Below are 27,481 nucleotides of genomic sequence, written 5' to 3' on the forward strand. Positions count from 1 at the left end.
TGTTTGTCTCTTTTTTCCTCAGTTTCTCTCTTTGCCATCAACTTGTCTTCTATGTCGCTCACTCGTTCTTCGACCTCGTTAACCCTCATCATTAGGACTTCTAGTTTGGATTGCATCTCATTCGATTGATTTTTAATTTCTGCCTGTTGGATCTAAATTCTGCAGTCATGAAGTCTCTTGAGTCCTTTATGCTTTTTTCTAGAGCCACCAGTAGCTGTATAATAGTGCTTCTGAATTGGCTTTCTGACATTGAATTGTAATCCAGATTTTGTAACTCTGTGGGAGAGAGGACTGTTTCTGATTCTTTCTTTTGAGGTGAGGTTTTCCTTCTAGTCATTTTGCTCAGTGCAGAGTGGCCAAAAACAAGTTGTATTGGGAAAAGGAGAAAAAGAGAGGAGAGAAAGAAGGAAAGAAAAGAGAAAAAGAAAAAACAAAAAAGGAAGATAAAAAAGGAAAAAAGAAGAAAAAGAAAAAGAGAAAGAAAGAAAGGAAAAAGGGGTGGGGGAAGCAAACAGAAATCAAAAAGCAAAAAATCATAAACAAACAAACAAACAAAAAAACACGGGGGAGTATCTTCTGATTCTGTATACTTTAAGTCCCTTGACTTTCCCTGGAACTGGTCCGTCTCGCTGGTCTTCTCGGGGAGGGGCCTGCTGTGCTGATTCTCAGGTGTTAGCACTTGGGGGAGCTGCTCTGCCCCTGCCTGGTGCAGGGCTCAGTGGGGGTTGTTCACCCCGTGAGGCCCCAGGAGGAACAGCAGCAGTGGCGGGGCCAGCTCTGGAGCCCTGGATTCAGCTCCCGCAATAACTAGGGAACTCTCTGTCTGCAGGGTTTGGGGCTCCGGAGTGGGGCCGCTGATCTGCTCAGCTCGGGGCAGGAGCGTCCTTGCTGTCCTGGGCCCTCCTGGTCTCTGCCTGACCCCGGGGGAGGCCGGATCCTGGGCTGTGTCCCGGCGCCCTGTGCTCCGGGGCCTGCGCTGTTGGATTCGCGCTCCCGCCCCGCAGCCCCCTCCGCGGAGCCTCCGCCCGAGCCCCTCGGAGCTGTTCCCGGAGCCGCGCAGCCCCCTCCGCGGAGCCGCCGCCCGAGCCCCTCCGAGCTGCTCCGGGTCCCGCCGAGCGCTGCAGCCCTTAGGGAGCTCGGCGCACTCTCCCGGGGCGCAGGTGCCTGTTAGTGTCCCAGGGAGCCCGAGGGCATCCCCGCCCTCCTGGGTCCTGCTCCACCTCCCTGTGAGCCCCTTTCCGCCCGGGAAGGTTGGTGCAGCTCCTGCTTCTCTGGGACGGGGCTCTCCTGTCCTGGGGGCACCTGCCCCGGCCTTAGCCCGACTCCTCGCGGGCCCCTCCCCCTTGGAGGCCTTTTGCTTCTTTATTTCTTTTTCCCCGTCTTCCTACCTTGATAGAAGCACGAACTCTTCTCACTGTAGCATTCCAGCTGGTCTCTCTTTAAATCTCAGGCCAAATTCAGGCCTGATTTTCAGGATGATTTGAAGGTTATCTAGGTAATCTAGGTATCTAGGTAATTTGGTGGGAACAGGTGATTTGGAGACCCTACTCTTCCGCCATCTTGCCCCTCCCTCCCCAAATAGACATTTTTGATAGAACAATCTGAAATATTGAAGTCCCTAAAGTCAGTATATCCATCTATGTCTTTATTATTCTACATGGTGAGGAAATCAGCATGTAGGTGAGGTTTCCATTCATGTGTCCATTGATTTTCTGATTTGTCGCCATATGTGTTTTCTAGATATTTTCTCTCAGTTTCTTTAACTTGTGATTCTTCAAGGAATCTCTACATTTCCTCTATCCTAAATTATAAGAACACAGGTATTGATTTTTGTGATTGTAAATATTGTACATGCTTTAGCTTTATTGTGCATTCATCCTCTTGTGCGAGTACAACTATGCAAGTGCAATTGTGCAAGTGTTCAATTCACCTACTTTTGTGCTGGTTAAGTTATTCATTCATTAATTCATTCATTCATTCATTTATGACACAGAAAGAGAGGCAGACATAGGCAGAGGGAGAAGCAGGCATCCTGTGGGGAGCCCAATGCAAGAGTTGATCCAAGACCCCAGAATCAGAACCTGAGGGAAAGGCAGTCACTCAACCACTGAGCCACCCAGGTGACAGAAGGGAAGGAGGATTTAATATGTTTTCCCTAACAATAGTTCCATTCTCAGAAGTGACAGTAAGCACCTCCTAACCTGAAATGACTGTAGAGTAGGTCACAGAATGATGCTTGAAATCCAGGTAACACAGGGGCATCAAGAGAGGGTTGATAGAGAATGAGATCCCCAGCTCTGCCTGTCTCCAAGAAAGCAGAGTAATTGAATCCTCCCTAATCTCAGGCAGCCTAGAGCGCTCTTCTAACCCTCCTCCTACATAACAAAGGGATACTGAGATTCCTCCCTCACCCCACCAAGACTTCCCAAGTAGACGGAAAAGACATTTAAATCCTATTTTGAGTTTTTAGGCTCTGTCCTGAGCCCAGTCTATCTAGATTCAGAAAAACCATGCCAAAGCATTTCAATATCTGAATGGGTAAACTCTGCTGTCCAGGGATGCAGAAGTACTTAGAATAGAGGGCCAGGTCACACATTTGCATGGAGGTCCCTCCCTCCTCTGAGGCAGGGGGAGAGGATAAGGGAGTTAAGGGACAGCCAGGCCCAGGATTGAGGTCTCAGAAATCAGTGTACTTGGGGTGTCCCCACCATGGCCTGGGCTCTGCTCATCCTCATCCTCCTTACTCAGCACAGGTGAGGGAGGTCTCCACAAAAGATACCATTCTGGGTTTATTTTTGTCTCCTTCTCAGGCTTACCAGGGGCCTCAGCAGAGTGTGTTCTTCCTCTTTTCAGGGATCTGGGGACAGTCTGCTCTGAGTGGATGTCTGGGACTGTGGGAAGGACAGCCAACATCTCCTATGCTGTTTGAAGCATCAAAACATTGGGCATTTTAATACTGTTTCCTTCTAACAAAACACTCACTCACGGCCTCCAAACTCCTGATTTACTCTACCACTACTCTGCCCTCAGGAATCCATAATCACTTCTCTAGCTCCTAGTCTGACAACACAGCCTCCCTGACTACCATTGGGATCTAGGGAGAGGACAAGGCTGAGGGATGCTCAGATTAGCATAGATCTTAGTCTCTCCCATCATATTCTTCTATGTATTCATTTCCAAAGCTTTCTCCATACCTTTTCTTTCCCTGATAAATGCTCGGTACCTTCAAGCTTTACCCATCTAGACTGAGAGAACTAATACACACAGTTTAACTACTGGGAGGGGGTCAAAGTACAGTTCAAAGCAGCCTGTGCTAGTAGAGAGACAGAATAACATCTTGAATCACAGCTTCATCTTTGAGTAAGAATGATCAGAGGCTGTGGTGCCTTTAGAACATGTCTCCTCATGGAGAAATCCTATAGATTATGAAGGGACCATTGTCTCATGAGTTTCTAAAGCCTCTGTTCTGAGACTTGCTTTCTGATTCTCATAGCATCAGCATGATTCCTTATAAACATCTATGAATGCAGGAACACCTGGCTGACTAAGTCAGAGGAGCACTCTTTTATTTTTTTAATAATAAATTAATTTTTTTTGGTCTTCAATTTGCCAACATACAGAATAACACCCAGAGGAGCACTCTTCTTCTACTCAAGAGTTACTCTTGATCTCAGGGTGGTGAGTTTGAGTCCTACATTGGGTGTAGTCATTACTTAAATAAATTTTAAAAATGCAAAAAACACCCACTAAAGAATCTACTGATACAAAGAAATTCATGACTCTATTAGTGAGTCTTTTAAGGTGAGATCATAATTTCCTTTAGAGAAAGTAGTTATTATTTTTATAGTAGGAAACATTACCAAGAAATACAGAAGCTAGACGTGGAGTGAACAGGATGACTTCCAATATGACTTTTCTAGAGCTACAAAGCCCTTTGTGTTTTGTGTATATGGGTCTCAAGGTGTAGAGAAAGCCTCTTGGGTGGTTTCTTTTTTTTATAAATTTATTTTTTATTGGTGTTCAATTTGCCAACATATAGAATATCACCCAGTGCCCGTCACCCAGTCACCCCCACCCCCCGCCCACCTCCCCTTCCACCATCCTTAGTTCATTTCCCAGAGTTAGGAGTCTCTCGTGTTCTGTCTCCCTTTCTGATATTTCCCACTCATTTTTTTCTCCTTTCCCCTTTATTCCCTTTCACTATTTTTTATATTCTCTTGGCTGGTTTCAAGTAATAAAACTATATACATTTCAGTATTTTTAGAAAAGATGAGAAAATTATTACTCTTTATAGAGGTGATATGAAATAGTTCAGGTGTCCCTATGGTCAAAATATCTACCTGTGTTTTTCTGGTCAATACAATCAGGGAATCAGCATGCTGATCACAGCAGGTACATTCATCTGTCCATAGAATTTCTGAGTTAAGGCCATTCACTTTCCAATGCACCTATTCTGAATATTTTTATGTGTCCCTCTTTTTTTTGTCACTTTCTCAAGTTATGGAATCATCTTGTTTCATTTCACCTGAATGATAAGAATCTAGATATGAATTTTGTTCTATTTTTCTTTATATTACCATTATCGATTATTAATTTTATTACATGCAAATGGCCATTTCGCCATCATTGAGAGCAGTCTTGCTATTTATTTAAATATCATGCCTTATTTTGTGGTAGAAAATCCAGAAGAATAAAAAAAAAAATAGTGTTCCCTGCACCATGGGACCTGAACTTGCTCTTTGCACTAATAGAGCATGGATCAGAAGAAAAGGCAGCTTCCCCATGAACAATGCAGAAGGAACCTGGACATGTGGACTGTTCCCCAGAGAACACTCTCTAAAGTGATCACTCTTTACAGTGATCTCAGGAGGCAAGGATCCAATGTACAAGGCTACCACTGAACCTCAGACCTAACTGATGAATTTATGAGAAGGTAATTAACAGGTTACCATTATTATTATTATTATCAGTAGTAGACATCATTATCTAGATTAATTATGAAATAATATATGACAAATATGTTCAAAACACACATGAACAATCATTTCATATAAAAAAGCAATCACTCAAAAAAAAAAGCAATCACTCTCACTACAGATTTTTTTTCCCTCAATACCATGTACAACAATTATTTCCTCCCACCTTTGGCCAAGGTATCACTTCTCACTCTCTTGTGCTCTTTAAATGTCTGTCACAGGGCATGAACAATGACACTAGAGTAGTTTTATCAGAATATTCACACTCTACAGAAATAGACATACCTATTTCCATTCTGGCAAGGACTAGTCAGCCCGTTTAGAGTCTTTGCTTCAAACTCAGCTCTTTTTAGAAAACACACTAGGTCAAAATCCCTTTGTGGGTGAAGAAACTTTACTTCAGGAAGACACACAACTCTGAGGTAAGATCTTGCCAATATGCACTAAGGGTCAGGATGAAGAATGTCTGAGTCCCTGTATTTGATGGACACACTCTCTGCTGAATTGTCTGGGGAAAGTCACAGTTTCCTCTTTGCCTGTGTAATAGGACTCCAGAAGGTAACACTTTCTAACTCCTCAACAGAAGAACAGAGGCAGAAGGACATGCCTACTCAGTGTACTATGAAAATCCTCACTTCAAATGCCTCCATATCCCACACCAGTGCAGGTCAGCCTGGATTCAAGACACCTGAACTGTCAATTGACTTATTCTTTCCACCATGCTGTATTCAGATGGACATCCTTGATGGGTTATTCTGGTGTCGAAACAAAGGCATCTGAGAAAACATCAGATGGTATTATGACCAAAAGATGTTATTTTTTTGTGTAGTGTTCCTCATCTTGACCACATATTCAAGGGATTTGATCCAGCAAAAGTCTGAATGACACAGCAGGAGCTTGGTCAGATGTCTGAATCGCATCCTAGTACCCACCCAGCACAAGATCTGTCCCCTCATTAGAAAGCAAACTTTCCAAAATGGTTCTTCTGTTGCACAAGAGATAATTTGTGAATTATTCCCCATTTTCTCTGGATTTCTCAAGGATATATGATACCCTCACTGGTCCCTCACAATTGCTACCTATATTCCCATTTACAGTGAATTGGTAAGTACACATAATATTAAATGCCTGTGCAAGAATTTGTTGGTCTCCTGACTGAAATGGGGCTTGAGTGCAACAAGATTTGAGGGGGAACCACCTTCACTCTGCCAGTTTTAGCATTGGCAACTCATGTCTGGCAATCCAGAATGTTGGTTACTATGTCTAATAGCCCAGTCTTTTTGATAACATTGGTGTAATTATTTTTTTTCACAATTCTTTTTCTAGTTCTTCTTTTGTGCCCAGAGTATAGTAAGTACCTCCATGCTGTAATCTTCTAAGTCTGGAAGAGTGACACAGGTTGGCCCCTAAGCCACTGGTGAGAGCAGCAGTGTGTAGGGATGTTCTCTCCTGGATACTCAGTATAATGTCCTGAGTCACAGCCCTGGGTCAGTGTAAGGTTGGATTAGTGGTTACTGTGCCTGTACGGTGTTTGTGAAAACGGTAAGTAGGAGGCAGAGAAACAAAGTTGTCGTCTTTCATTTTGGTCTAAGACCTACTCCCTCACTGTAGGATAACATTTTTTAAGTGAATATCCTACATGTTTATGATGGGAGGCAGCCATCAGCATCCCTTCTGTGTTTCTGGATCTGAGGTGATAAGACAAGTCCCTTTTCAGGTGGTAGTTGCAATTCTTGCGATTTGCACAGTAAATAGAAAACCAATTGCTACACGTTGAGTAAACAGGATTGCAAATAGGACATTTTGGAAATATCATTGCACTGTCATCTGTTTTGTTTTTGTTTTTGTTTTGTTTTTGGTGGCTACTGTGTAGGAATACTTACATGCATTTATGGAATAATAAAACATTTCTCTTTCTTCTAATTTTTGTAAATTAAAAATATTTTGGGGAAGTTTCCTTCTAATTTTGGAAAAAGGTGACAGATAAGTTTTTGTAGGATAGATTTAAATGTCTTGGTGTCATTATTATGAAACTACCTATAGCATTGATTGTCAGTGCAACCCATAATCAGCATCTCACAAGTTCTCATAGACTTTCCTACAAATTTACAGCTTAAGTGTCACACGTTGGTGACATCATTTCTTCTAGATATTTTATCTTTCTTAAAAGATTATTTGTGCAGGTAAGTTGTTCATTCAATTTGTAATGAGAGATAAGTAAGGAAGTAATTTTTGTTGTATATTTTACATTCATTTCCACTGTTTTTTTTTACTAAAATTTTTTTTGGAATTTGTCTTTTGCCTCCCCATTAGTCAAATATGTGTTTCTTTTAGCTGTTTCATGTCTGCATGTGTAAGCACATGTGCCCACATCCTTTATATGAAATTTGATAACCTCTAAATTGGAATGAGAACACTGGGTTTCCTCCTGGTACTAATAGAACATGGAACAGAGATCAAGGTGGATCTTGATAAAGATCAGACATTTGCCCTTTTTAAGAAATGCCTGGACACCTGCTGTGTTCCCAGGAGAACGCTTCATTGTGATTCTAGGAGATAAGGATTCAGACTTTTGTTCCCTAATCCAGGCACACATGCCCTGTCTGACAAATTTCACAGCAAGTCATTGGCTTATTACATGCTTCTGTATCATTTCAAACTATAGATATAAAATTAGCTTAGGAAGGTTTTATAAACTGAATAGACACATAAATCATGTTCCAAAAAAGAAGGGTGTTTAAAACTAGGAACTTGTACCTGACTGGATCAAGTATCTGTAAAACAAATACTTCACTTGGGATTTACACAGGAATCACAGTTTCATAACCTAACACTGGATAGATTCAGGATAGATGACAAAATACTCAATACATGAAGAATGAGGAAAATCTCAACTGGTATGGTATAGAAATTTAGAGATACTTAACCCAGCATGACAAATAATTTGGAATTTCTCACCAAGACTTTATAATTTATTTATTTATTTTTAAGATTTTATTTATTTGTTTATTCATGAGAGACAGAGAGAGAGAGAGAGAGAGAGAGAGAGAGAGGCAGAGACACAGGCAGAGGGAGAAGCAGGCTCCATGCATGGAGCCCGATATGGGACTTGATCCTGGAACTCCAGGATCATGCCCTGAGCCAATGGTAGGCGCTAAACTGCTGAGCCACCCAGGGATTCCCTCTCACAAAGACTTTATTTATTTATTTATTTATTTATTTATTTATTTTTCACAAAGACTTTAAACCAGCTACTTACAAGTTGACAGGGAAAGGAGAATTTCTCTGAAAATTACTGGAGAGATTCACATCTCAGTAAAAAATAAAAGACATAATGAAGTACAAATAAAAAGTACAGTTTATAGAACTGAAAAAGAGACTAGTGACTCAGGGTAATAGAAAAGAAAAGTGTGCAAACTAAAATAAAGAGGGAAATAATTTTAAGATAAAAAATTACCAGTGAACTGTGCAACCTCTTCAAGTGCCCAAATATGCATATAATAGGGGATCCTAAAAGAGAGGACACAGAGTAGGAGAAGGAAACTTGTACTTCCAGATGCTGAACAAACCAAAAAGATAAGAAACATGATGAAAACCACATCAAAGCACACTTTATCTGATTCTTGGATGTGTGGACCCCTTTCCAGACAACTTTTGAATTCAGTAACTATTTAGTGGTAAAACATCAACCCAGGAACTTTGTTCCCAGCTGATTCTCAACTGGTCATGAGTATGGAAGTGATGTGGGCGATGAAAGCAAAAATTAGAGTGAATAGAGGGTATAAGTAGGTAAAGTCTCCAGATCCCCTCTTCTTACTGTACTGAGACCAGAAGTCCACACTCTACCAGCTCCTCTCCTGATCAGAATTATCTCAGCAGGACATAAAGCACATCTGTGGGATTGGGGAAATACAGTAGAGTTGGCAGTGTGCTGTTAGGATGAGAACATGGGTGCTATACGGATGGTGAAATCTGAGATGATCTCCCTCAGGTGATCATCCTCCTTTCAGACTCTTCCACAAGAAATTTAAAAGCTCATCCATGAGGAAACTGACATCACTAAAAAGGCTGTCAGCACTGATACCAGCTTGAAATGCTTTTGTGTATCTGGCCTGGATTCCTTTTAGTACTTTCCTGTCTGAGCTAGTATGTCTTGATATAACAAAGCACCAGTGTCATGGTCAGTCAAGAGGACTCCCTCTCTCTCCCTCCCAGGGAAGTGTTCAGGGACTCCTCCCAGAGAACATGCTGAGCCAGGAAGTAGAATACTTGTGAGTCTTAACTTCTGACTGTATTCCTGCTAGATATTTAGTAACTGGCTCACATAGTATAAGACCAGATGCTCAGTTCTAGGGGTCTCTCATCTTTTCCCAGAGCCTTGTCTGTCCTCTTCAGTAGGGGCTGTGCTGAACTCCCAGGAAACTCAACCAACACTGACCCTGAAGCTCTCTTATGCTTAATGTCCCCTGGGTTCCTACTTAATGGATATATTGTGCTTTGCTTTGTCATCTAGTCCCTATTACAGTTTCTTTGGGAAGAAGGGCATTGGCCTGACATCACTGGGAGCCTGGCTCCTGGTTGGAAACCTACCTCCTGGCATGAAGATGTAAGAAATGCATTTTTCCCCATATGTTTTGGGTATTGGGCCCTTATGAGATATATATGTTATAAATATTCTCATTCCATAGGTTGTCTTCCCTTGGTAAAAATCCCTAGGCATCCTACTGTCCTACTGAAGTTTTGCTGGATCATAGGCCACAAGGGAAACCAACCATGCCTTGTATCAGAGTGAACATTAGAGGAATTTAGAGTGAGATGTTCCCCAAGAAGAGAAGGAGTGAAACAAGCTGAGGTGTCCACTTACTCTGCTCCCATCACTGAAGATTTAAAGAAACTCATCATAGGAATACATGACACAAGGAAGAGGAAGCTGACTCAGTCCCTAGAAAATTCATCAAGGGAACGTCTTCTTTTGGGACATCATTGGGGGAAGAAGAGAGAGTGAAGAACTGAATTCTCAAGGCCATATGGCACAAAGCCCACTTTGCCTACCTAGGATTGGGAAGCATATTCAGAGCAAGGAGACAGCCTGTGAGCACAGGGCAGATTTTTTTCTCACATCCCCCATGAGCTTGTACCCCTGAGGTTACTGCCACCGACTTGTATATAAGCAACAGTAATAGCCAGCCTCATCCTCAGGTTGGATCACAGAGATGGTCAGGGAAGCTGTGTTGCCAGAGTTGAAGCCAGTGAAGTGAGCATGGATACCTGAGGATCACTTATTGACATAATAAATTGCAGGTTAGAATCAATCCCAGAGAGAGAAGGGACAAGATGGCAGAAGAGTAGGGTCCCCAAATCACCTGTCCCCACCAAATTACCTAGATAACCTTCAAATCATCCTGAAAATCTACGAATTCGGGAAACAAAAGGCCTCCAAGGGGGAGGGGCCCCGCGAGGAGCCGGGCTAAGGCCGGGGCGAGTGTCTCCAGGACAGGAGAGCCCCGACCCGGAGGAGCAGGAGCTGCACCGACCTTCCCGGCAGAAAGGCCTCCCGGGGAATTGGAGCAGGATCCCCAGAAAGGCGGGGATGCCCTCGGGCTCCCTGGGACAGTAACAGAGGAACTGCGCCCCGGGAGAGTGCGCCGAGCTCCCTAAGGGCTGCAGCGCTCGGCGGGACCGGAGCAGCTCGGAGGGGCTCGGGCGGCGGCTCCGCGGAGGGGGCTGCGGGGCGGGAGCGCGAATCCAACAGCGCAGGCCCCGGAGCACAGGGCGCCGGAACACAGCCTGGGATCCGGCCTCCCCCGGGACAGGCAGAGGCCGGGAGGGCCCAGGACAGCGAGGACGCACCTACCCCAAGCTGAGCAGATCAGCGGCCCCGCCCGGGAGCCTCCAGGCCCTGCAGACGGAGAGCCCCGGAGCTACTGCGGGGGCTGACTCCAGGGTCCCAGAGCTGGCCCCGCCACTGTGGCTTCCTCCCGGGGCCTCACGGGGTGAACAACCCCCACTGAGCCCTGCACCAGGCAGGGGCAGAGCAGCTCCCCCGAGTGCTCACACCTGAGAATCAGCACAGCAGGCCCCTCCCCCAGAAGACCAGCGAGACGGACCAGTTCCAGGGGAAGTCAAGGGACTTAAAGTATACAGAATCAGAAGATACTCCCCCGTGTTTTTTGTTTGTTTGTTTATGATTTTTTGCTTTTTGATTTCTGTTTGCTTCCCCCACCCCTTTTTCCTTTCTTTCTTTCTCTTTTTCTTTTTCTTCTTTTTTCCTTTTTTATCTTCCTTTTTTGTTTTTTCTTTTTCTCTTTTCTTTCCTTCTCTCTCTCCTCTCTTTTTCTCCTTTTCCCAATACAACTTGTTTTTGGCCACTGCACTGAGCAAAATGACTAGAAGGAAAACCTCACCTCAAAAGAAAGAATCAGAAACAGTCCTCTCTCCCACAGAGTTACAAAATCTGGATTACAGTTCAATGTCAGAAAGCCAATTCAGAAGCACTATTATACAGCTACTGCTGGCTCTAGAAAAAAAGCATAAAGGACTCAAGAGACTTCATGACTGCAGAATTTAGATCCAATCAGGCAGAAATTAAAAATCAATTGAATGAGATGCAATCCAAACTAGAAGTCCTAACGACGAGGGTTAACGAGGTGGAAGAACGAGTGAACGACATAGAAGACAAGTTGATGGCAAAGAGGGAAACTGAGGAAAAAAGAGACAAACAATTAAAAGACCATGAAGACAGATTAACGGAAATAAATGACAGCCTGAGGAAGAAAAGCCTATATTTAATTGGGGTTCCTGAGGGCGCCGAAAGGGCCAGAGGGCCAGAATATGTATTTGAACAAATCATGGCTGAAAACTTTCCTAATATGGGAAGGGAAACAAGCATTCAGATCCAGGAAATAGAGAGATCCCCCCCCCCCACTAAAATCAATAAAACCATTTTTTAATTTTTTTTTAATTTTTATTTATTTATGATAGTCACAGAGAAAGAGAGAGAGAGAGGCAGAGAGAGAAGCAGGCTCCATGCACCAGGAGCCCGACGTGGGATTCGATCCAGGGTCTCCAGGATCGCGCACTGGGCCAAAGGCAGGCGCTAAACTGCTGCGCCACCCAGGGATCCCAAAAAAAACCTTTTAACACCTTGACATTTAATAGTGAAGCTTGCAAATTCCAAAGATAAAGAGAAGATCCTTAAAGGAGCAAGAGACAAGAAATCCCTGACTTTTATGGGGAGGAGTATTAGGGTAACAGCATACCTCTCCACAGAGACCTGGCAGGCCAGAAAGCGCTGGCAGGATATATTCACGGTCCTAAATGAGAAGAACATGCAACCAAGAATACTTTATCCAGCAAGGCTTTCATTCAGAATGGAAGGAGAGATATAGAGCTTCCAAGACAGGCAGGAACTGAAAAATATGTGACCTCCAAACCAGCTCTGCAAGAAATTTTAAGGGGGACTCTTAAAATTCCCTTTCAAGAAGAAGTTCAGTGGAACAATCCACAAAAACAAGGATTGAATGATATCATGATGACACTAAACTCATATCTTTCAATAGTAACTCTGAACGTGAATGAGCTTAATGACCCCATCAAAAGGCGCAGGATTTCAGATTGAATAAAAAAGGAAGACCCATTTTGCTGTCTAAAAGAGACTCATTTTTTGCTGTCTACAAGAGACTCATTTTAGACAGAAGGACACCTACAACCTGAAAATAAAAGTTGGAGAACCATTACCATTCAAATGGTCCTCAAAAGAAAGCAGGGGTAGCCATCCTCATATCAGATAAACTAAAATTTACCCCGAAGACTGTAGTGAGAGATGAAGAGGGACACTATATCATACTCAAAGGATCTATCCAACAAGAGGACTTAACAATCCTCAATATATATGCCCCGAATGTGGGAGATGCCAAATATTTAAATCAATTAATAACCAAAGTGAAGAAATACTTAGATAATAATACACTTTGACTTGGTGACTTCAATCTAGCGTTTTCTACCCTTGATAGCTCTTCTAAGCACAACATCTCCAAACAAATGAGAGCTTTAAATGATACACTGGACCAGATGGATTTCACAGATATCTACAGAACTTTACATCCAAACTCAACTGAATACACAGTCTTCTCAAGTGCACATGGAACTTTCTCCAGAATAGACCACATGCTGGGTCACAAATCGTGTCTGAACTGAAACCAAAGATTGGGATCGTCCCCTGCATATTCTCAGACCATAATGCCTTGAAATTAGAACTAAATCACAACAAGAAGTTTGGAAGGACCTCAAACATGTGGAGGTTAAGGACCATCCTGCTAAAAGATGAAAGGGTCAACCAGGAAATTAAGGAAGAATTAAAAAAGATTCATGGAAACTAATGAGAATGAAGATACAACCGTTCAAAATCATTGGGATGCAGCAAAAGCAGTCCTAAGGAAATACATCGCAATACAAGCATCCATTCAAAAACTGGAAAGAACTCAAATACAAAAGCTCACCTTACACATAAAGGAGCTAGAGAAAAAACAGCAAATAGATCCTACACCCAGCAGAAGAAGAGAGTTAATAAAGATTCGACCAGAACTCAATGAAATCAAGACCAAAAGAACTGTGGAACAGATCAACAGAACCAGGAGTTGGTTCTTTGAAAGAATTAATAAGATAGATAAACCATTAGCCAGCCTTATTAAAAAGAAGAGAGAGAAAACTCATATTAATAAAATCATGAATGAGAAAGGAGAGATCACTACCAACACCAAGGAAATACAAATGATTTTAAAAACATATTAAGAACAGCTATACGCCAATAAATTAGGCAATCTAGAAGAAATGGATGCATTCATGGAGGCCACAAACTACCAAAACTGGAACAGGAAGAAATAGAAAACGTGAACAGCCAATAACCAGGGAGGAAATTGAAGCATTCATCAAAAACCTCCCAAGAGGGATCCCTGGGTGGCGCAGCGGTTTGGCGCCTGCCTTTGGCCCAGGGCGCGATCCTGGAGACCCGGGATCGAATCCCACATCAGGCTCCCGGTGCATGGAGCCTGCTTCTCCCTCCGCCTGTGTCTCTGCCTCTCTCTCTCTCTCTGTGACTATCATAAATAAATAAAAAAATAAAAAATTAAAAAAAAAAAAAAACCTCCCAAGACACAAAAGTCCAGGGCCAGGTGGCTTCCCAGGGGAATTCTATCAAACGTTTAAAGAAGAAACCATACCTATTCTACTAAAACTGTTTGGAAAGATAGAAAGAGATGGAGTACTTCTAAATACGTTCTATGAGGCCAGCATCACCTTAATTCCAAAACCAGACAAAGACCCCACCAAAAACGAGAATTACAGACCAATATCCCTGATGAACATGGATGCAAAAATTCGCAACAGGATACTAGCCAATCGGATCCAATAGTACATTAAGAAAATTATTCACCATGACCAAGTAGGATTTATCCCCGGGACACAAGGCCAGTTCAACACTCATAAAACAATCAATGTGATTCATCATATCAGCAAGAGAAAAACCAAGAACCATATGATCCTCTAATCAGATGCAGAGAAAGCATTTGACAAAATACAGCATCCATTCATGATCAAAACCCTTCAGAGTGTAGGGATAGAGGAAACTTTCCTCAACATCTTAAAAGCCATCTACAAAACGCCCACAGCAAATATCATTGTCAATGGGGAAGCACTGGGAGCCTTTCCCCTAAGATCAGGAACAAGACAGGGATGTCCACTCTCACCACTGCTCTTCAACAAACTACTGGAAGTCCTCGCCTCAGCAATCAGACAACAAAAAGACATTAAAGGCATTCAAATTGGCAAAGAAGAAGTCAAACTCTCCCTCTTCGCCGATGACATGATACTGTACATAGAAAACCCAAAAGCCTCCACCCCAAGATTACTGGAACTCATACAGCAATTTGGCAGCATGGCAGGATACAAAATCAATGCCCAGAAATCAATGGCATTTCTATACACTAACAATGAGATGAAGAAAGAGAAATTAAGGAGTCAATCCCATTTACAATTGCACCCAAAAGCATAAGATACCTAGGAATAAACCTAACCAAAGAGGTAAAGGATCTATACCCTAAAAACTACAGAACACTTCTGAAAGAAATTGAGGAAGACACAAAGAGACGGAAAAATATTCCATGCTCATGGATTGGCAGAATTAATGTTGTGAAAATGTCAATGTTATCCAGGGCAATTTACACGTTTAATGCAATCCCTATCAAAATACCATGGACTTTCTTCAGAGAGTTAGTACAAATTATTTTAAGATTTGTGTGGAATCAGAAAAGACCCCGAATAGCCAGGGGAATTTTAAAAAAGAAAACCATATCTGGGGGTATCACAATGCCAGATTTCTGGTTGTACTACAAAGCTGTGGTTATCAGGACAGTGTGGTACTGGCACAAAAACAGACACATAGATCAATGGAACAGAAGAGAGAACCCAGAAGTGGATCCTGAACTTTATGGTCAACTAATATTCGATAAAGGAGGAAAGACTATCCACTGGAGGAAAGACAGTCTCTTCAATAGATGGTGCTGGGAAAATTGGACATCCACATGCAGAAGAATGAAACTAGACCACTCTCTTTCACCATACACAAGGATACACTCAAATGGATGAAAGATCTAAATGTGAGACAAGATTCCATCAAAATCCTAGAGGAGAACACAGGCAACACCCTTTTTGAAAACAGCCACAGTAACTCCTTGCAAGATACATCCATGAAGGCAAAAGAAAGAAAAGCAAAAATGAACTATTGGGACTTCACCAAGATAAGAAGCTTTTGCACAGCAAAGGATACAGTCAACAAAACTAAAAGACAACCTACAGAACGGGAGAAGATATTTGCAAATGACGTATCAGATAAAGGGCTAGTTTCCAAGATCTATAAAGAACTTATTAAACTCAACAGCAAAGAAACAAACAATCCAATCATGAAATGGGCAAAAGACATGAACAGAAATCTCACAGAGGAAGGCGTAGACATGGGCAACATGCACATGAGAAAATGCTCTGCATCACTTGCCATCAGGGAAATACAAATCAAAACCACAATGAGTAACCACCTCACACCAGTGAGAATGGGAACATTAACAAGGCAGGAAACCACAAATGTTGGAGAGGATGCAGAGAAAAGGGAACACTCTTACATTGTTGGTGGGAATGTGAAGCTGGTGCAGCCACTCTGGAAAACTGTGTGGAGGTTCCTCAAAGAGTTAAAAATCGACCTGCCCTACGACCCAGCAATTGCACTGCTGGGGATTTACCCAAAGATTCAGATGCAATGAAACGTCGGGACACCTGCACCCCGATGTTTCTAGCAGCAATGTCCACACTGGCCAAACTGTGGAAGGAGCCTCGGTGTCCATCAAAAGATGAATGGATAAAGAAGATGTGGTCTATGTATACAATGGAATATTTCTCAGCCATTAGAAATGACAAATACCCACCATTTGTTTCAACGTGGATGGAACTGGAGGGTATTATGCTGAGTGTAGTAAGTCAATCGGAGAAGGACAAACAGTGTATGGTCTCATTCATTTGGGGAATATAAATAATAGTGAAAGGGAATATAAGGGAAGGGAGAAGAAATGTGTTGGAAATATCAGAAAGGGAGCCAGAACATAGAGACCCCTAACTCTGGGAAACGAACTAGGCGTGGTGGAAGGGGAGGAGGGTGGGGGGTGGGGGGGAATGGGTGACGGGCACCGAGGGGGGCACTTGAGGGGATGAGCACTGGGTGTTATTCTGTATGTTGGTAAATTGAACAGCAATAAAAAATAAATTTATTTTAAAAAAAGGAGGAAGAATGAACCATAAAGTTAAAGCATGTAAAATTTTTAAAATCACAAAGATCAATACCTGGGTTCTTCTATTTTAGGACAAAAGAAATATAGAGATTCCCTGAAGAATTACAAGTTAAGGGAGAGAGAGAGAAAAAATATCCAAGAAACACGTGCAGGTTCTGACCCAGAAAATCAATGGACACATGAATGGTAAACTCACATGCTGATTCCTTCACCATGTGGAATAATAAAAAATATGGATGCATATATTGACCTTAGGGACTTCAAAATATTTCAAATTGTTCTATCAAAAATGTCTATTTTTTCCTATTAAAAAAGTTTTTAAAAAATATTTTACTTATTTATTCATGAGAGACACACAGAGAGGGGCAGAGACAGAGGCAGAGGGAGATGTAGGATCCATGCAGGAAGCCCAATAGGAGACTCAATCCCGGGACCGAAGGATCACCCCTTGAGCTAAAGGCAGATGTTCAACGGCTGAGCCAACCAGGTATCCACCATAAAGGTTTAAAACATATAGAGTTTAGTTTTTTTGAAAAGATATTTTTCCCCACAGGAAATAGACAAGTAATTATATGAAGTGTGAACATTCTGAAGAAAATACTACATCTGCCACAGAGGAGGAGGGGTGACCATAGTGGTGTGCTTCTAGATGTCCCCATGTTGAGTGAGCATCTTCAAACCAAGGAGGAAGCCTGTGAACACAGGCAGATTTAGGTCTCACTTCCTCATGCGCTTGTACCACTGTGGAAAGTATTACTACCAGTATATGCGCTGCAGTAATAATCAGCCTCATCTTCAGTCTGGAGCCCAGAGATGGTCAAGGAGGCCGTGTTCCCAGACTTGGAGCCAGAGAAGCGAGCAGGGATCCCTGACGGCCGATTATTGGTATAGTAAATCAGGAGTTTGGGGGAGGTGCCTGGGAACTGTTGGTACCAGGTGATATAATTATTACTGCCAATGTTACTGCTGCTTCCATCACAGGCGATGGTGACAGTCTGGCCCAAAGTCCCAGACACCGAGGAAGGTTGAGTCAGGGCAGACTGGGCCCAGGACCCTGAAAAGAGAGAGAGCATAATACAATGAGTTTAGTGCTGGGTACCCAGGTAAGGCTGAGGAGAAGAGAGAGGATCAAACTAGATGGCCCCAAGGCCCTTTCCATGGAGACCTCACCTGTGCCCTGAGAGAGAAAGGTGAGGAGGACCAGAGTCCAGGCCATGGTGGAGATGCCCCAAAATCACTGCCTTCTGAGACCCCAACCCTGGGCCTGGCTCCCCCATAACTCCCTTATCCCCTCCCCTGCCTCAGAGGAGGGAGGGGCCTCCATGCAAATATGTTTCCTGACCCTGCTTCTCCCCACCCACCCTAACCTGACTCTCTCTTCTAGGTACTTCTGCATCCCTGGGCAGCAGAGCTTAGCTGTGCAGAAATTAAAACACTTTCACAGGGATTTTCTGAACCATGACTGACAGGAGCCCATGACAGACCCTAGGAATTCAAGCCAGACTTGGAATATCTATACCTTCCACTGAGGAATTCTTGGTGTGGATAGGGGAGGAATCTCCGACCAATTCATTGTGTGGGAGGAGGGAAGAAGAGAACTCCAGGATTGCTGAGATTAGGGGAGATTCAAGTGCTCCTCTACCCAGGATCACAGGCAGAGCTGGGATCTCATTGCCCTCCACTGCGTCTTGGTTTCCCTCTAATACCTGCATTTCAACCTTTGGTCTGCATCCTGCTCAACCGTGGATTCAGGTTAGGACATGCTTACTGGCACTTCCAGAAAAGGAATTATAGGAACACAACAGATATTAGACCCCTCTTCCTTCATGTTCCATCTAAAGTGTCTCCAGATTAGAGACACTGCATTAGACCTGCATAAAGGAGAAAAAAACAAATACTGCTTTTCCCACAACGGGCCGTCGCTGCCCCCTAGTGGTCTCATGGGATAAAACCAAGCACCAGGGCAGGCAGCACAGAGAGCACTCAAAACCCATGCTCTCTCTGCTCACCTTCCTCCTGCCCTCCCTCCACACCTTCCCAGCTCAGTCCCAGGCCCCCCTCTTTGATGCAACTTTAGATTCTTTCCACTTATCCTTTACTTCCTCAATATCGAAATAAGGAATCTGCAAAATGGAGTGGCCCAGATGCTCCCTCTCTGAGTCACCTTGCTTATTCCAGAAAGGCCAAGTCACAGGAATAGAATATGTGGATGGATGTGGCTCAGGGCTGAGGAAACATCACATATTATTAAATTAATTCGATCTCAGTTGGTATGAGGATGAGAAAAGAGGGACTGCGAGAAAATGGCTGAATTTTTTAAATGATTAGAAAACAAGAATATTGCAAGAAATAGAGAGAGTTGAGTCAAAGTGGAGAAATATCACACTGATATCCAGAGAAAGATTCCAATATTTGAGCCTCTGGGATATGGGGACTGGAGTCAAGATTGGCCTCAGGGGGTCCAACTCCATGATGTCTCACCAGGGCAAGTGTATGTGCCACAGGGGACACTGTATGATCTCCATCCGGCCTCTTTATGCACACCTGTGACCTAACTTTGCAGCTGTGTGCCTTCCTGGGGCAACGTCTTGTCATCCACATAGAGATTTTTAACCTTCTGTGTTTTCCTAAGAGAAAATGTTTTTGGAGAAATACTGGTCAAGACGGATGGATCCTTTCTAGGAGTTCTATGAAATAGAGATGCTCTGATGACACACTTTTTGTGTCAGTCATATCACATGACAGGTGATTCCAAGAGCTTTTGAATAGTGTGTCGCTGGCCCAGACCATGGGATGAGTGGAGTGGTGGACATTGTGATGGGGGAAAGGAAAAGTATTCTTCAGAAAATATATGTATAGATTGGGACTTGAGATTAGTGTTTGGGTGTTTTAAACATCAGCTATTGAAGTATTCAGGCATTTAATTAAGTAATGATGTCGATTTTTTTTGGATAATAATAACACTAGATGATGACCTTGCCCTAAATCATCAGCGAAGCATCTGAAACTACATTTGTACCCTAGTAAATTGTATCCCTGTCTCTTGGGATCACAACAGAGAGGCCTCCTGTGAACAGTCCAAGTAGCCAGATGCTTCCTGCAAGAGACCAACCACTGATCTTCACGAGGAGCTGCTTTGCATCAGTTGCATCATCTCTGAGCTAGGAGCACCTTCTGGGTCTCCCATCATAGAAGAGAAAATGATTCATATGAAATTAATTTGTAGTACTGTGCCCAGGAAAATACACATGACATAGAAAACCTATGCTAGACTGCCACAAAAGGAGGCAAAATGAACACATGCACATAATATGATGAAAAAGCAGTAAAGCTAAAATAGGTATAATTTTTATATCACATAAGTCGGTACCCAGTTCTATCACTTAAAATACAAAAAATATAGAGATTTCTTAAGAATCACAAGTTAAAAGACACAGAAGAGAGTGTCTGTAGGAGAGTGTCTGAGGAAACCTGTATGGGGTCTAACCCAAAAAATTGGTGGACACATGAAGGGTAAATTCACACACATACTGATTCCCTCTCCATGTAGATAAATAAAGCACAGATGGCTATATTGACCATAATGATTTCTAGCATTTAAAATTATTTCTATCAAAAGTGTTTATATTCCCATCTTTAAAAAAATTTTGTAAAATAGTTATTTAAAAAGCATAGTTAGGGGATCCCTGGGTGGTTCAGCGGTTTGGCGCCTGCCTTTGGCCCAGGGTATGATCCTGGAGACCCGGGATCAAGTCCCACATCAGGCTCCTGGCATGGAGCCTGCTTCTCCCTCTGCCTGTGTCTCTGCCTCTCTCTCTCTCTCTCTGTCTGTCATGAATAAATAAATAAAATATTTTAAAAAACAAAAATAAAAATAAAAAGCATAGTTATTTGAAAAGACACAGGAGACTGTTTCTATAGCTTGAGACACAACATACAAGATAGTAGGGCTATGGCAATTCCTGAAATCTCATTTTGGAGTGATCCTGTTGGTTAACATCTAGTTTGTGTCTTTCCTTGTTATTTTCTCTAGTATGAAAATAGAAATTAATTTCTCAGAAGGAAATTGTGTTCCCATCTAAAAGGAGACACAGTTGAATTGGCACAGTTGAATTGGTGGTTCATTGTCCTCCTATGCCCATGTGGATACTTTGTAAAGATCTCATTGATGCCATTACAGTCAGGGAGCAGGTCTTCCACCAGAGGCCCTAGAACACAACCAGACAGTGGTCCTTCTGCCAACATGTTTGTCTCCTTGTAGACACACACCCTACAGCAGGTGCAGCCTCCAACCACTAGTCTGCTTTGGATAGCACAGACCCCCTCCCCACTGGGCTGGGAAAAAGATGGTGAGGGGTTCCTTGTATGACTCTGTTCTGACTTCTATGATTCAAGCACAAAGGTACTGACTGTTTATGATGGAAAGGAAGAAGGCATGTGGTGAAAAGATTTTTGCAAATATTGATGGTGAGAACATTATGGAAAGTTTGAGCTCTTAAGGAAGTGACTATATAGTCAGGGCTATCCAGCAAAACAGAAGTAATATGAGTTGTGTGTGTGTGGATATGTATATGCGTGTATATATACATTTGTGTGTTGATTTGTTTATATTTTTAAATGTATTACATACTTCTATGCATTTATATTTAAGTATATAAAATATTTTATACATAAATAATTAATATGTTTTATACATAATTATATAAAATTGTATGAAACCTAGGTTACATGCAAAAATACAAAGTGACACATATAAATTTTTAAATGTACTTTTATACATGTAAAACTATATCTAATTATATGGTTTGGATCACATTATTATTGAGGCAGGGAAATTCATGAGCTGCAATCTGCAAACTGCAGACCCAGGAAAGTCAGCAGCATAATTCACTTATGGCCCAAAGACCTGAAAACCAGGGAAGAAAAAATGTGAATTTGAGTCTATGAGCAGGAGAAGGAGATACAAGGTTCCCAGCTCAACCAGAGACCCAAGAAGAGAGGTCAGTTCCTCCATCTTTGGTTTTTATTCCACTCAGGCCTTCAAAAATTGGGTCATATACACACACACCATAGGGAGAAATCTACTGTATTAAACCCCCAAATTCAAATTCTAATCTCAACCAGGACACCCTCACAGGCACACCAAGAAATAATGTTTCATCTGGGTGCCCAGGTCCCATTCAGGTTCAGATAAAAAATTAACCATCACAGTAGCCATCTTTCCTGATTCCTTAACTGGGAATGAAGTTGTTGCAGGGACATCGCAGCTCCAGTGCTAAAATGGGAAACTTCTAGCAACATGGGAAGGGTTGGTCACAGCCCTGGTCTTCGGATGCTTGAACTTCATTCAGTTGTTCAAATAATTCATTGATTCATTTATAAATTTAATTTATAATAATTTATAAATTATTTTAATAATTAATATATTTTTATATATTAGGGAAGAATTGCAACTGGAGCTCCAGCTAGACATTGGATTGTTTATTAAAGAAAACAGTTGCTTTGGGTTTCTTGTGGAAAAGAGGACATACCCATCAGCTATCTCTTCTTTTCTAGAAGAAAGGTGTAATTTTGGAAAGAACCCTGGCTAATAGGAACAGAGTCTCCACATGTCTTAGCTGATGAGTTGAATAGTTGGGAAGAGTCCCATTCTGGGACCAGAGCACAAAGGCAAAGAGGAAGTCTTCATTGTACCAAAGCAGATGCAGGGGTGCATTAGGATGTTCTGGTGATCAAGGAGAGGAGAGGAGTGAGACCTGAGTTCTAAAACCATGCTGCTGGCCAACATGCACATGAGAAAATGCTCTGCATCACTTGCCATCAGGGAAATACAAATCAAAACCACAATGAGATACCACCTCACACTGGTACATGGGGAACATTAACAAGGCAAGAAACCACAAATGTTGGAGAGGATGCGGAGAAAAGGGAACCCTCTTACACTGTTGGTGGGAATATGAACTGGTGCAGCCACTCTGGAAAAATGTGTGTAGGTTCCTCAGAGTTAAAAATAGGCCTGCCCTACGACCCAGCAATTGCACTGCTGGGGATTTACCCCAAAGATACAGATGCAATGAAACGCCGGGACACCTGCACCCCGATGTTTCTAGCAGCAATGTCCACAATAGCCAAACTGTGGAAGGAGCCTCGGTGTCCATCAAAAGATGAATGGATAAAGAAGCTGTGGTTTATGTATACAATGGAATATTCCTCAGCCATTAGAAACGACAAATACCCACCATTTGCTTCAACGTGGATGGAACTGGAGGGTATTATGCTGAGTGAAGTAAGTCAATCGGAGAAGGACAAACATTATATGTTCTCATTCATTTGGGTAATATAAGGGAAGGGAGAAGAAATGTGTGGGAAATATCAGAAAGGGAGACAGAACATAAAGACTCCAATTGTGGGAAATGAACTAGGGGTGGTGGAAGGGGAGGGGGGGTGGGGGTGAATGGGTGACGGGCACTGAGGGGGGCTCTTGACGGGATGAGCACTGGGTGTTATTCTGTATGTTGGTAAATTGAACAACAATAAAAAATAAATTTATTATAAAAAATATAAAAATAATAATAATAAAACCATGCTGCATGAAGTCCTTTCTGCACAGGGTTGGGAAGTATCTTTGGAGCAAAGAGGGAGTCTGTGAGCATAGGACAGATTTTGGTCTCACTTCCTTATCAACTCAGACCATCATGAAAAGGGCCACTACCAGCATATAAGTAACAATGATAATCAGCGTCATCATTAGCCTGGAGCCTGCAAATGGTCAGACAGGCCATGTTTCCAGACTGGGAGCCAGGAAAGCAATCAGGGATATCTGATGCCCAAGAATTGGTATAGTAAATCAGGAATTTCTGAGTCATGCTTGGGTGCTGTTGGTACCAGGATATTTCATTATCACTCCCGATGTCACAGCTGCTTACAGCACAGGAGACAGTGACAGTCCATCCTAGAATCCTGGACAACAAGGGGGGCTCAATTAGGTTAGACTGGGCCCATGAGCCTGAAAAAAGGAAGAACACACACTGCTGAGTTAAGTCCTGGGGCCTTAAAGAAACTGAGCAAAAAGAAGACAAGACAAATGATCATCTCAGATCTTCTGTTCTGAGATGGAGCTTCACCAATGCCCTGAATAAGGAGGAAGATGGGGACTAGAGCCCAGGTCATGTGGAGAGCTCCAAGAACACTGCCTTCTGAGACCCCAAGCCTGAGTCTGGCTTCCCAGACCTCTCTGAACACCTCTTCTCTCAGGGAAGGGAGAAAACTTCATACAAATGTGCTTCCTGCACCTGCCTCTCCTTACCCCCTCTGATCTGACCCTTCATTCTCAATACATTTGCCTCCCAGGGCAACAGAACTTAGCTTAATGATGAAAACACTTTGGCATTGTATTTCTAGGACAGAGCTCAGTTTAGTGCCAAGGACATGGAGCCAGAATTCGAATGTCCCTTAGTTCTTATTGTGGGAGTAGTTGATAAATAATCTAAAGACTGACCCTTTGTGCTGTGTGGATTTAGGGTGGGAACAGGACCCTGAGGACTGGGATTAGGAGAGATTCACTCTTTCCTTTGGAAGCACCAAAGACAGAACTGAAGGTTGTTCACAACCCTTAGCCCCTTCCTATCCTCCTAACTAGGATTGATCTTCTTGCTTTTCTGTCCCCTTCCTCACAGGCCTCTGAGCCTGAGGCATGGGGGTGTTTGTTGATCTTTCAAACAAGAACTTCTTGAGGCACAGTAGATCTGGATCACCCCTCACACGGTCCCTTTTTGCAGAAATCCAATGGTATCAGTTAGGGACTTCATAAACTTGGAATATAGGACAGTAATGACCTTCCTCGACCCAGGTCCTTACTGCCCCCTGGTGGCTGCAGGTGCTGCTACCCAGGCCCCAGGGAAGGCATTTGGTGAGAGCTGGAATCCCTGTTCTGTTCCATCTCTTCCTTCCTTCCTCCCCTCCTAGTCAGTATCAAGTCCCCAGACCCCTCTTAAATCCACCCAAACACATTTGTCTTTGTCTCCATCTTCCTCAAGAATGGAATGGATCACCTAACACATTGAGTGTCTCAGTCCCACCCCTCAGGACCACTTCACTTGTCCCTGCCCTGCCTTATCATAGGGCAGTTCTTGACTCAGGGCCAAGAAAATGTTAGAGGTCAAATATAACCAAGCCCTGAAGGAAGCCTGGATGAGAACAATGACACAGGGAGAAAAACGATTGATTTTTCATCATGTTGATACCAAAAATATTGCACAAAGCAGAGAGCTGTCAGCATTGAGAACAAACTGTAGAAAACCAAGGTTTAGTTTTCCAGGCATTGTGGATGTGGATGAAGGGAACTGGGGTCATAAGTCCTCTACAGGGCTAAATTCCAGGGACCTCTTATCAGAGTGCATTTCTCTATTACATGGGACAGAGTATGTTCTAGTGGTAATCCTTTGTGTACAGAGACTAACTTACCTCAGAGCTCTGCACCTTCTTGAGGTAAAGTCCTTTCCATCAGAGGAGATGCCTGACCTAGTGTGCTTTCTAAACAAGATGGTTTATAGGGGAAGTTCTGTTCAAGGTTGACTGGTCCCTGTCAAAAGAGAAATATTCCCTCAGGAAACAGACTAGGAATTCTATGCAGTGTGGATGTTCTAAAGAAACTAGTTAAGTGCCTCTATCCACATGTTCGCAACACATATTTCATTGAACACAAGGGAGATGACATCCTGGCATAAGGCTGGATCGATTAGTTACCCAGGGGCCTCAGGGATTGGGGCAGAAGGAAAAGAGTCATTGCTGGAAGTGATGGTGTTGGTTTTGACAATCATAGCCATTCCTGTGTGTTTTAAAATTTGCATGTACTATAATTTTGGATTGAATTTAGATAATAATGTCTATTATTTTATACATTACCAAATGGTACCAAGTTGACTTTTTCACAAATCAATCAGCTGAACATCTAGGATGGGATTGTAGCCTAGTTGATTGGATACTTGTCTCTTGAAATCAATATGGAGAGATCTACTGACATCTTTCTGGAACTCAGGTGCTTCATGAAGGAAGTATATCCTGAACTTCACAATGAGCCGTTTGGTTCTGTTCTGTGTTCTGTTTGTACCAGGAACAAATTCAGCTCTTTCTCCTCAAAAGACAGGGCTTACTATTTCATTTAAAACTCTTCTGGATTTTTGTATCCTCCAATAAGACATGAGAATCAAACAATAAATCTGACAGTCATCCAAATGTGACAAAATGAACACATGTATACAATATCCTTATGTTCCAATAAGAAGCAAAGCAAAGAAGTTGAAAAATACACAGAAATCAATACCCAGCATCTTATTTTGTGAAACAAATTAAAGATGATGATTCTTATCCACTATCAATTTTAAAATAGGGAATAATTTAGAAATGATGCCAGGGAAAGTGATTGACATTTAATGAGAAATTCTGTGAACCCATGAATGACAATTGCCTGGAGTGCTGGTTCCCTGATTGCATTGAACAGAAAAACACTAGTGGATATTTAGGTCATAAGTACACCTAAAGTGTTTCGAATCATCTCTATCAAAAGTAACCTCCCTAAGGATGCAAGACTGGCTCAATCAGTAGAATGTGTGACTCTTGGTATCAGGTTTATAAGTTTAAACACCATGTTGCATATGGAGATTACTTTTAAAAGTTTGAAAATATTTTTAAGGGGTGCCTGGGTGGTTCAGTTTGTTCAGTATCTGCCTTTGGCTCAGATCATGATCCCAAGGTCCTGAGATCAAACCTCACATCAGGCTCCCTGCTCAGCAGGGAATCTGCTTCTCCCTAGCCCTCTCCCCGCTTGTGCTTTCTCTCTCAATCTTTCTCAAATTAACTAATTAAATAATTAAAAACATTTTTTAAGATGTGATCTGTCTTGACCTAAAACATATAATCTCATATGTCAATTTTACCCAAATTTTAAAGTAGCAACCACTCTCTCATCTTTTCATGAAAATAACCAAGCATATATTGGTTCACTATTTCAGAATACTTGAGGCTCTTCCACAGCTTGAGACTCTATATACTCAAGGAACAAAGGGCTACAACAACCCCAGGCATGTCATATTGGAGCCATCCTGTTCACACAATATCTATACTCATGATTATTTGGAAGGTTCTCTATTATTAACATACTAACTACTTTCTCAGAAGGAAGTTGTGGCTCCATATTAGAAGGATACTCACTTGAATAGGCAATGGTCCCTCTTACCCAACTCTGCTCATGTTGACACAGTTCCTACCACTGCAGAGTTGGAAAGAGTGATTCTCTAGGACCATGTCCTGGAAGCAAATAGGCTCTGTCATTTTCCAGACCTTTGGCAGAGTATGTTTCATTTACTTTAATTTGAGAAGAAAGAGGAGCAGAGACACCTGAATTCTCAAGACCATATTGCACGAAGCTTCCACTGTAAAGGGTTAGGAAGTATCTTCAGATCAAGGAGGGAGCCTGTAAACACAGGACAGGTTTTGATCTCTCTTCCCCATGAACTTCAACCACTGTGTGTGTGCTACTGGTTATATATGAGCAACAGTAATAATTAGTCTCATCTTCAGCCTGAAGCCCAGAGATGGTCAGGGAGGCTGTGTTTCCAGACTTGGAGCCAGAGAAGCGAGCAGGGATCTCTGATGGCCGATTATTGGTACCATAAA

General features: G+C 42.5%; 2 gene segments (V, D, J or C); both read right to left on the minus strand.

Annotated features, from left to right (window-relative positions):
- LOC121475479 overlaps window positions 1-18,083 on the minus strand; it is a 173,668-nt gene extending 155,585 nt beyond the window's left edge. Inside the window, 2 exon segments of the V gene segment in view lie at window positions 17,558-17,861; window positions 17,978-18,083. Of these exon segments, the coding sequence occupies window positions 17,558-17,861; window positions 17,978-18,023 (350 nt within the window).
- LOC121475477 overlaps window positions 1-27,481 on the minus strand; it is a 399,528-nt gene that overhangs the window by 160,813 nt on the left and 211,234 nt on the right.

This window comes from Vulpes lagopus, chromosome 14, assembly GCF_018345385.1.
Source record: "Vulpes lagopus strain Blue_001 chromosome 14, ASM1834538v1, whole genome shotgun sequence".
Taxonomy (NCBI): Eukaryota; Metazoa; Chordata; class Mammalia; order Carnivora; family Canidae; genus Vulpes; species Vulpes lagopus.